The 12,040-nt window shown below is 47.8% G+C and overlaps 1 protein-coding gene across 1 annotated transcript in view; it reads right to left on the bottom strand.

The window, feature by feature from the left end:
- SYNM (synemin) overlaps positions 1-3,109 on the bottom strand; it is a 92,726-nt gene extending 89,617 nt beyond the window's left edge. Inside the window, exon 1 of the mRNA XM_075345989.1 lies at positions 2,230-3,109. Within this exon, the coding sequence (XP_075202104.1) occupies positions 2,230-3,021 (792 nt within the window). The 5' untranslated portion in view covers positions 3,022-3,109. The remainder of the gene's footprint in view (positions 1-2,229) is intronic.
- Positions 3,110-12,040: the final 8,931 nt, after the last annotated feature.

Genomic DNA, 12,040 nt, shown 5'->3' with positions numbered 1-12,040 from the left:
AGTTCCTCTTAATTCCTTCAACGGAGTTTTCAAAATAATAGTCAGCTAGCAGGGATGAGCGGCAGCACCAACGCTTGCCACCCAAATTTCACCAAACTACAGAATGGCATGCGTGTTACCTCTACTATGACTTGGATGCATTATTAGGCAGACTACCATTGATGAAGGCCCAGGAGGAAGGTCAAAGGGGCCATTACAGAGACTCTGAGTCAGGGTGACACAATTTATGATATTAAAAAAGCAAGTTCTGAATTTCAATTTCTTTAGACCAGGGGTCCCCAACCAACCTGCAGGTCAGGTGCCACATGTGGCTCGTGGGCCGATGATATGTGGCTTGTGGCTGTCTGCCTGCTTGGTGCCTTAACACCACGTCTAGTAAATAACTAATGCGGGCTTTACACGAGTCGACCAATCGTGCGATTTCATGATCGATCGTACCCGTCCCCGTCGTTTGTGCGTCACGGGCAAATCGTTGCCCGTATCGCACAATATCGTGAAACCCCCGTCACACGTACTTACCTGCTGAGCGACCTCACTGTGGGCGGCAAACATCCTCTTCCTAAAGGGGGAGGGACGTTTGGCGTCACAGCGACGTCAAACAGCCGCCGGCCAATATAACCGGAGGGGCGGAGATGAGCGGGACGTAAACATCCCGCCCACCTCCTTCCTTCCGCATAGCCGCCGGGAGCCGCGGGACGCAGGTAAGCTGTGTTCACCATTCCCGGGGTGTCACACGGAGCGATGTGTGCTGCCCCGGGTATGATGAACAACCGGCGCCATTTTAATTAAACAATTTTTTAAAACTGATCGACGAGTACACGACTCACGATTTGTGAGCGATACTGCGTCGCTTGGAGGTGTCACACGAGACGACGTCGTGAACGAGGCCGGATGTGCATCACAAAAACCGTGACCCCGACGATGCATCGCACAATAGCTCGTCTCGTGTAAAGCCCGCATAAGAACAGCAGATCTTCAGATGGTGACTTTTGTGATTAGCCCTGCACAAAAGCAGGTCTGAATTGGGGTAAGATAGGAAACCCTGGGTCTTGGTAAACCACCTCATTGTGATTTCTGTGGAAAAGCTTTGGCCGTCTATATTCCGGTAATCTGGACTCTGGGTGTCACAACTGTGAAGGTGGCGGTAGCTGGATGTGGCTCGCGAACCTCGCTCAGAGCTGAATGTGGCTCGTTGAGGTCAGAAAGTTTGGGGACCTCTCCTTTAGACACTAAGTGGCTGATAATACTGTATGTTCTGTGATCTGTCACTGACTTTTTTTTATGGAAAATTAAATAAGTGATTATTAATCAGACTGATATGATAACTGAACTTCAGGAAGAGAACTTGTCCTGCCCCAGCATACAGAACCCCAAAAAACTTAAAGGGAATCTGTCACCAGGTTTTTGCTCCTCCATCTGAGAGCAGCATAATGTAGAGACAGAGATCCTGATTCCAGCACTGTGTCACTTACTGGGCTGCTTAGTGTAGCTTTAATACAATTACTGTGTAATCAGCAGTAGATTATAATTACAGCACTACTTGGTGTGCTGCCAGGTAGTCCAGCATATTCATGACATCTGTATAACTGCTAGATCTGCAGCAGAGAAAACATTGATTTTATCAAAATGACAGCAAACAGCTCAGTAAGTGACACATCGCTGGAATCAGGGTCTCTCTCTTTACATTAATGCTGCTCTCAGATGGGGGAGCAAAAACCTGGTGACAGATTCCCTTTAATAACAACCTCAGTGGGAATCATAATTGCAGAAATCTTGTATGTCATTCAGGTTTTCAGAAATACAAGAACAGGTTACTAAATGATAACTTTTTTTTTTTTGTAAAGCTCTGATATGGCAGTCATGAGAAATCTTGTATTAGAGCCATATGCAAATCAGGTGAGAAACAATTGTGGGCGTGTTCTTGCACCTGGACTGCTTCTACTAAGTGCATTGACACGCCCCAGTGCACTTCTAACCTGATTTGCTTACGGTTTCTACACTAGATTTCTCATGACTGGCATATCGGATCTTTAAATAAAAGGTATAATTTTTTATTAGGGCCTATACAGCCTAACCACTAATTCCATATCTAACAACATGCAGTCAAATTCTCTTTCAATTACTCTAAATAAAAGACATATTTACAACTGAGCTTTTAGTTGTTAGTTTAGACGTTATTGATGAAGTTGATAATATTTTTTGTGTTTTTTAATACTACGGGTTTCCTACCTGGTACTCTTCCTCCTCCAGGTGGTACTTCTCCTTCATCCTCAACAGCTCTTTTTGCAATATTTTTTCGATTCCTATTAGCTCCTCATATTCTTTGCGCAATTCTTCAATTTGTAGTTTCTGACCTCTGACCTCCTCCTCCACCCCAAGACGTCCTTGTTCCTCCAACATCAGTGTGTTCTCCAATTCCTCAATCTTTTTTTGGTAAACCAGGAAAGCTTCTTTCCAGGATTCTGAAAGCTCCAGTGATAAACTCTGTACATCCCTTAGGCTGATTCCGTGTCGCGCATCCTGCATGGTAATTTGCAATGGCATCTGAATAGCCTGGTCTCTCAGGGCCAAAATCTCTTCTTGCTGAGAATTTTGAAGGATCTCACGTTCTTGTTGGAGGCGAAAATACAATTCTTCCAATGTTGCCTGATTAGTCTTTGCTTGCTGCAAATCTTTCTTGTGCATTTCTAGCTGTTGGTCAATTTTGAGTCTCATGGACCTCACTTGGTTCCATAATTCCTGCAAATCCTGGAGTTCTTGCCAAAGGTTGTCCTTCTGTAGTTCTGCTTCACATTTTTGGACACTGAGCTCTTCAACATTTCTCCTCAGCAGGCATAATTCATTAAAGTAAACCTGGGTCCATTCTGCGCCTCTTTCCTGTCGAAGTCTGTGGATCTCTTCCACCAGTACCTGGTTCTCTGATTCTAGCTGCCTCACTCTAGATAGGTACTGGTCCAAACGTTTATTCAATTCATTTAGTTGGGTTTTCTCATCCACAAACCCTCTCCTCACGTGCAACATGATTAAAAGTGAATTTGATCCCTTTTCACTATCTATTACCCTTTAGGCTCCTTTCATCAAGCTGACGAAAGAGATCTGAGGTTCTAACTGAGATGTCACAGCCTTCAGAGCTATAGGGAGTGACAATTTAAGAAGGAGGAGTTCAGAGATGGGCAGAAAACTTCTAAAAAGCACTTCAAAAAGAATGATAGTTATGCAGAGTATAAAGTGAGACAGTGCCATCTGCTGGGACAATGCTGTAAAAAAAAAAAAGTAAACCTATCGCAAATATTAAGAAACCTTAAATGTAATGTGTCATAAAAAAGTATTAATAATGTTTTAAACCATTATTTTTTTTCAAATACATACATACATTTTTTCACATTTTAGAAAATATAAAAAATTAATTAATATTTACTGACACAACTGATTGTCCCCTTCCCATACTGATAGTTCTGCTTCACGTCACTTGTCTTATTTACTGCACTATACTTTGTCCTGTCAGGTATAAACATGTGACTTCAGATTTTGTGTTATACTGAGCCTGATGAAGAGACCCGAGTAGTCTCGAAAGCTTGCTATTGTGCCGCCCCCGCGACATGCTCGGATCCGGATCCGCAGTGGCTCGAGGGGTCTCCAGACCTGAGGCGGGGTTGCACGGCCACTCGAAATGATAAAGGGGTTATTTGCAAGGGGTGAACAATAAAGTTTGTGACGCCACCCACGGGTCATGGTAATGTGGGATACCACCGCTGCTGCGTTTGCGGGAGCGCCCGGGAGCGATGGGATGGCAGCTTGTGATGTTAACCCCTCCGTGGGCAAGGGGAAGGTATCCCGGGGCTCAGTAGTGGAAGGATGGGGACCCGTCCAGAGGAGAGGGGTACCACGTACTCACACAGTCCAGGAATTCTGACACCGACAACGGGTAAACCAAAGTCCTGAATGTCCTGAAGATGTTATTGGAGCACGCTGGGTCCGTGCCCTTTTGACATTGCTGGTTGGTCTGAAGCCTTGTCTCTTGGCACTGTGTTTACTCTTTGTGGATCCCTAATGCCTGAAACTACTCGGGTCCCGCTCACCTGTGTGGCTAACGGAGTGAGCTTGCTCTCAGGGTTCACGCTTCGGATTTTCTGGACGGTTTTGGGAATTCCTATCCCCCTCATTGCGATAGTACCCCGATTTTGGAGCAGGTGGAGAATGGCTCGTGAAGACTCCATCCTTGTCGGGTAAATTACTGGGCTGCGTGAAGCTACTTCCCAGCCTAGGGTCCACGTACCCGTCGTGCCCTGGCCCCTGCCCGGTTGTAGCACTGTAACGGGGGCAGGGGGCGCCTCGGGGGTTGTAGTCGCGGTCTCTCGCCCAGGGGGCGGCAGGCTGACCCCCGGCCCGGCCGTCACTTGTAAGACAGGGGTGTTGTTTGTGGGGCAGAGTGTGGGTGGCAGGGACACTTTCATGTGGGCAATTTGCTTCTCCAGTCACATCTCACTGTACACTGGACTCTGCATTCAGAGCCCTTCCTTCCCCACCTAGGCTGCCCTGCCCCTTCATTCCCTGCCACTGTTACCAGGGGAACCACTGCTCTACACTGGCACCTAGTGGGGAAACAGTTTATGACAGGTAACATTTTACCATTAACATTTACAATTTGCCACCATACTACTGTGGCGTCTTCAGGGGGGGAAAAACAGCTCCTTCACTAACAGGGGTCCGACTACCCCTTACACTCCTCCCCTCTTAAACCTCAGCCTCCTGGCGAGGTTCGTACCTGCAAAACAACACATGTAGGAAAACACACAGACTGGCACACAAGTTTGGTGCCCGGAGTCCCTCCAGGGAAGCTCCCGGTCTTAGTCGCACATCTGCCCGGAGGCCCTCCTCAGGCGCTCCCAGTCTTAGCTGACCTTCTGCCCGGAGGCTATTTCCAAGCGCTCCCGGTCTCTGGGTGGGCAGAAAACAACAAGACAACAAGATTCCTTCTTAACAGTCACAGAAGGAGTCCACGCACAGTTCTGCATTAAGCTCCTCCCGGGTTCAGTACTTTTAACGTTACTGTAACTGGAAACATTCACCGGCTTTCAACAGTACCGGTTTTCAACGGCAAACAAATCACTCTCTTCCGGACGATTACCTCTGGTTCTGGGATATCTTGCCAGTACGGGGCCTTAACTCCTGAGGGGGGCAGAGGGCCTACCTTAACAGACGCGGGCGCCTCCGGAATCTGTACGGATGCTCCTGGTGGCCCGCTCCCCAGAGTCAGCCGGGATTTGTAGGTGGCCCGGACTTCCGTCGTCATTTCCACGGTAATGGCATCCCATGAGGTAAAAAACGTGACCGCTGGTTTCTCCGAGACTCCAGTCACGGCTGGTATCATGCTTGCCGGCAACGTGATGGTGGGTAACTCTCCCACCGAGCTCTCCATCGGACGTCCTCTTCCGCGTCCTACGGGCACCAGCGCGCCCGCTACGGCTTGCTTGTCTGTCCTGGCCTCCATTTTGTGTAGCACAGGTAACTGGAACTGTTGCTTCTGCTGCTAGGATTGCAATGGCGCCGGGGAAGGTGGAGGCAGTTCTTCTTTTCCCGCTTTAGCGCACACTCCGCCCCCGGCTTCACCCACCAGGTCTGCATAGTGTTGGCGACGCCTTTTCTTTCTTGCGGCGCCGCCCACGTCTCTAGACCTCTGCAGCTTCTTGGGGCAAGTACCTCCCCTCTTTGGGCGGCGCACTCCGGGCTTCTTCCTCCCAGGCCAGCCCAGCGCTTTTCGTTTGGCGCTAACTTTTCGCGCCTCCACTGAGTCCATGAGGACGGCCGCCATCTTGCCGCCATCTTGTGGCCTGTTCAGCACGTCAGGCACCACTTGATCTTCCTCACAGTCTCTGGTCAGGGTTTCTTGCATGCAGGCTTGATCCTGCCGACTACGCCAGTTTGTAACGGGGGCAGGGGGCGCCTCGGGGGTTGTAGTCGCGGTCTCTCGCCCAGGGGGCGGCAGGCTGACCCCCGGCCCGGCCGTCACTTGTAAGACAGGGGTGTTGTTTGTGGGGCAGAGTGTGGGTGGCAGGGACACTTCCATGTGGGCAATTTGCTTCTCCAGTCACATCTCACTGCACACTGGACTCTGCATTCAGAGCCCTTCCTTCCCCACCTAGGCTGCCCTGCCCCTCCTTCCCTGCCACTGTAACCAGGGGAACCACTGCTCTACACTGGCACCTAGTGGGGAAATAGTTTATGACAGGTAACATTTTACCATTAACATTTACAATTTGCCACCATACTACTGTGGCGTCTTCAGGGGGGGAAAAACAGCTCCTTCACTACCAGGGGTCCGACTACCCCTTACAGCACAAGGCTGCCGAACTGCCCTCCATGGCAGTACCGTGCCCCTTGCCACTACCCCCTGCGACCGGGGTTCCAGCTCCTTCCAGGCCCAGACCAACATCCGGCACCTGGGATGGGTACAGGAGCCCAGTGTAATACTACTGTATGTACTGAGGATTTCGATTGCGTTAGGGCAATGACAACCAGAGATGAGTTCTTGGTGCAAAAGACGTTTTACAATATGTAACCGCAAAATGTGCACAGAACAGAAAATACACAATAATAAGTAACCGCAATATGTAAACAGAACAAAGATATACACAGTAATATGTAACTGCAAAATGTAAACAGAACAAAGATATACACAGTAATATGTAACTGCAAAATGTAAACAGAACAAAGATATACACAGTGGAACATAAACACAGTAAATACCTGCTGGGTTCAGAGCAAAAGGGAATTCCCGGGGCTGCACACTGGACTCCCCCAGGGAGACCACCAAGAGCGAACCCCTATACAGGGGCTGTCCGGCAATCACCCCAGAAGGCCTAAATGCACAGCAGCCGGGACACAAAGGGCAGCAGATAAAGTCCAGAAAATGTCCGTACGTGATGAGAGTCCTAGGGTGGATATGAATGGAAGGGACCAGGCAGAAATGCCGTCCAGAGACAGCAGACAGAGTCCGAGCACAGTTGGATGAGAGGTGAAGTCCAGAGCTGGTGTCAGGTGTTTCCACTGAATCCAAACAGCAATCAGGAGATGAGAGCAGCAGGGCAGGAGTACACAGGAAGCAATATACTCAGGCACTTGACTAAGCTTTAGGGGCGGCTTTTAAACAGATGGACAGGAAGTAGGGCAACAGAACAGAAAACTCCATGTTAACAAAGGGCAAGCTCTTTCAAAAGAAAACTGGAAAACCCGGAACTCTGACAGTACTCCCCCCCCCAAGAAACGGCCTCAGGACGGATCAGGGCCCGGCTTGTCTGGGTACCGCCGATGAAACTGAGCAACCTTCTGGGGCACTCGAATGTTACCCACAGGTTCCCAGGAATCGTCCTCGGGGGAGTACCCCTGCCAACGTACCAGATACTGGAGCCGATGCCGATGGAGCCGGGAGTCAATAATGTCCTCAACCACGAACTGCTCCTCGCCGTCAACCATCACAGGCGGAGGAGGAGGCACGATACGACCATGAAACGTATTAGGGGAAACGGGTTTGAGTAGAGAAACATGAAAGACCGGGTGTACCTTTAAATGGTGCGGCAACCGCAGCCGACAGACCACAGGGCTCACGATTCCGGTGATCTTAAACGGACCGATGAATTTCTGCCCCAGCTTCTGCGAAGGAACACCCAATCTCAGGTTTTTGGTGGATAACCACACCGAGTCCCCTACCTTATACATGGGTGCCTGTTTCCGGTGAGTGTCTGCCGACTTCTTGTAACGCTCCTGAGCCGAAGCCATAGTGTCCTTTAAAACTTCCAAATTCTGTCGTAGCTCCGTCAATCTGTCCTCCACCGCTGGCACCGAAACTGCCACCGGTGACCTAGGCAAAACATTCGGATGGTATGCAGAAGACAAACAGACATTAATCTGGAGTGCCGAACAAAACCCCTTCCAGAACTTAGACGTGAACTGCACGCCCCGGTCAGAGATGATCTCATCTGGTACCCCATGTAATCGGAATATATTCTGGATAACCAAATCCACTGTCTCTGCGGCTGAGGGAAGACCGATACACGGAATAAAGTGAGCAGCTTTTGTCAACCGATCCACCACCACTAAAATGGTATTGTGACCGCCTGAGACTGGCAACTCTACAATAAAATCCATTGAGATGGATCCCCAAGGGCGAGATGGAACGGGTAACGGTTGAAGGAGTCCCGTAGGGGCCACACGAGGGACCTTGCACCGGGCACAAACCACACATGAGTGGACATAGTCTTTCACATCCTTTAACCCTTTAGTGACGGAGCTAATTTTCACCTTAATGACCAGACCAAATTTTGCAATTCTGACCAGTGTCACTTCATGAGGTTATAACTCTGGAACGCTTCAACGGATCCCGGTGATTCTGAGATTGTTTTTTCGTCACATATTGGACTTCATGTTAGTACCAAATTTAGGACAATATTTTTTGCGTTTTATTTATGAAAAAAATTGAATATTGGCAAAAATTTTTAAAATTTAGCAATTTTCAACTTTTGAATTTTTATATTGTTAAACCAGAGATTTCTGTGACACAAAATAGTTAATAAATAACATTTCCCACATGTCTACTTTACATCAGCACAATTTTGGAAACAAAATTTTTTTTTGTTAGGAAGTTAGAGGGGTTCAAAGTTTATCAGCGATTTCTCATTTTTACATCAAGATTTACAAAACCATTTTTTTAGGGACCACATCACATTTGAAGTGACTTCAATAGGCCTAGATGACAGAAAATACCCAAAAGTGACACCATTCTAAAAACTGCACCCCCCAAAGTACTCAAAACCACATTCAAGAAGTTTATTAACCCTTCAGGTGCTTCACATGAACAAAAGCAATGTGGAATGAAAAAAAGCAAAAACTAAAGTTTACCTAAAAATGTTGCTCTAACCCAAATTTATTCACTTTTAGAAGAAATAGCACAACAAAATGGACCCCAAAACTTGTTCCCCACTTTCTTATGAGTGCGCTGATACCCCACATGTGGTCAGAAACCTCTGTTTGGACAAATGGGAGGGCTCGGAACAGAAGGAGCAATATTTGAATTTTGGAAAGCAAATTTGGCTGAAATAGATTGCGGGCACCATGTTGCATTTACAGGTCCGCTAAGGTACCTAAACAGAAGAAACCCCTCACAAGTGACACCATTTTAGAAACTAGACCCCTCAAGGCTTCTATCTAGGGGTATAGTGAGCATTTTAGATCCACAGGTACTTCACAGATTTTGTTAACGTTACGTTGTCATATTGAAAATTTTAATAATTTTCTCAAAAATGTTGCTTTAGCATCAATTTTCTCACTTTTTCAAGAGGTAATTCCAAAAATTTGACCTCAAAGTTTGTTAACCACTTTTTTATGAGTGCGGTGATACCTCACATGTGGTCTGAAACCTTTGTTTGGACAAATGGGAGGGCTTGGAACGAAAGGAGCAATATTTGAATTTTGGAAAGGAAATTTGGCTGAAAAAGATTGCGGGCACCATGTCACATTTGGAGGACCCCTAAGGTACCTAAACAGCAGAAACCCCGCACAAGTGACCCCATTTTGGAAACTAGGCCCCTCAAGGAATTTATCTAGATGTTTGGTGAGTACTCTGAACCCCCAGGTGCTTCACAGAATTTTATAACGTTGAGCCATGAAAAAAAAAAAATAAAATTTTACCACAAAATTGTTATTTCAACCAGGTAGCTTTTTTTTTTACAAGAGTAAAAGGAAAAAATTCAGCATAACATTTATTGTGCAATTTCTCCTGAGTTTGGTGATACCTTATATGTGGTGGAAATCAACTGTTTGGGCGCATGGCAGGGCTCGGAAGGGAAGGATTGCCATTTGACTGCAAAATTGGCTGGAATCAATAGCGGGCGCCAGGTTGCATTTGGAGAGCCCCTGAGGTGCCTAAACAGTGGCGGTCCCCCACAAGTGACTCCATTCTGGAAACAAGACACCTCAAGGCTTTTATCTAGGTGTATAGTGAGCAGTTTGAATCCACGAATACTTCACAGAATTTGATAAGCTTAGGTTGCCATATTGAAAATTTTCATTTTTTTCACAAAAATGTTGCTTCAGCATCAAATTTCTCACTTTTTCAAGAGGCAACAACAAAACGTGGACCCCACAGGTTGTTATCCATTGTCTTATGAGCACAGGGATACCCCACATGTGGCCAAAACCCTCTGTTTGGATAAATGGGAGGGCTTGGAATGGAAGGAGCACCATTTGAATTCTGGAAAAGTTGAAATAAATTGCGGGCACCATGTCACATTTGCAGGGCCCCTTGGGTACCTATACATTAGAAACCCCCCACAAGTGACCCCATTTTGGAAACTGGATTTTATTCAGGAGTATAGTAAGCATTTTGAATCCACAGGTACTTCACAAAAATGTTGCTGTAGCAACAAATGTCTCACTTTTAGGCTATGTGGCCATGATCCAGCGACACGGCGTCTAGTACACAGTGTCAGCCTCCTGCAGAGATGTGAGTGTTGTCCACGGGAGAACGCAGCTGCCCATGCCCACGATTTGGGTTCAGGCCGCTGTGGAGCTCTATGCTACCTGCAGAGAACACTCATCTCCGCAGCATAAATTGACATGCTGAGGCTCGGGAAGCTGCGCCACAGGTCGGTTTATGCTGCGGAGAAAAGAAGCACATTGGGCAAGCACATTGGGCATGGGATTTCTAAAAATCCTTCCACTGTGCTTCTACTGCACAATGCAGCGCTATGGACACAGGGACACACTATGGACACAATCTGCGCCCAAAACTCTGCAAATCCCGATTATGGGCACACAGCCTAAAATGCTACAATGGATGAATGGATACATGTCAAACATATAACGTCCCACCCCCTGCATATTCTAAGCTGGCGCCCTTTAGTGCCTTTCATGTGGCACTAAAGGGTGCCTAGCCTTGTATTTAGCCCCCCAAAAAATTAATAATTAAAATAAACGACGTGGGGTCCCCCCTATTTTTGATAGCCAGCTAGGGTAAAGCAGACAGCTGTAGCCTGCAAACCACAGCTGACAGCTTCACCTTGTCTGGTGATCAATTTGGAGGGCTCCCCAGGCGTTTTTTAAAAAAAAAAACAAAAAACGTGGGGTCCCCCCCAAATTAGATCACCAGCCAAGGTGAAGCGGACAGCTGGGGTCTGGTATTCTCAGGGTGGGAAGAGCCATGGTTATTGGACTCTTCCCAGCCTAAAAATAGCAGGCCGCAGCCGCCCCAGAAGTGGCGCATCCATTAGATGCGCTAATCCTGGCGCTTCGCCCCAGCTCATCCCGCGCCCTGGTGCGGTGGCAGACGGGGTAATATATGGGGTTGATACCAGCTGTAATGTCACCTGGCATCAAGCCCTGGGGTTAGTGATGTCACGGCATCTGAACAGATACCCGACATCACTAACCCAGTAAGTAATAGAAAAAAATAAAGACAAAAAAAAAATTTATTTGAAAAAACACTCCCCGAAACATTCCTCTTTCCCCAATTTATTGAAAATAAAGAAATTCCGGTCGCTGTAATCCATTTTGGAGGTCCCACGCCGACTCTGGATCTTCTAGAATATGGAGGGCACGTTCAGGGAACGTATCCCCCATTTTCTGGAAGAGCAAGCTCTCCATGAGCAGTGTGGGTGCAGTAATCTGAGAATTACTGCACTCACACTGCCCCGGTCCAACTTAGGGCAGAGTGACCTGCAGTAACCTCATTCCAGAATATGAGGGGCACGCTCACAGAACGTACCCCCCATTTTCTGGAACAGCAGTCTCTCCATGTGAGGACCACACTCCTCACATGGAGAGACTGCTGATTACTGCACTCACTCTCCCCCGGTCCACAGTGGAGAGCCTGTGCAGCAGCGACGTCAGCGTCCCAGGGATCCAGCTGACAGCCGCTGTCTGCGCATGCGCCGCCAGCATTCAAGAAGGAGGCGGCGTGATCGCGGGACGGATCACCAGACAGGTAACGTATGACCGGGGGCTGGGGCTGGGGCTGGGGGGGGGTGACGGGGGTGACGGGGGGTGA

The sequence above is a fragment of the Anomaloglossus baeobatrachus genome, chromosome 4 (genome assembly GCF_048569485.1).
Source record: "Anomaloglossus baeobatrachus isolate aAnoBae1 chromosome 4, aAnoBae1.hap1, whole genome shotgun sequence".
NCBI lineage: Eukaryota > Metazoa > Chordata > Amphibia > Anura > Aromobatidae > Anomaloglossus > Anomaloglossus baeobatrachus.
Note: the sequence above shows the minus strand (reverse complement) of the source record. Positions and strands in the feature narration are given on the sequence as shown.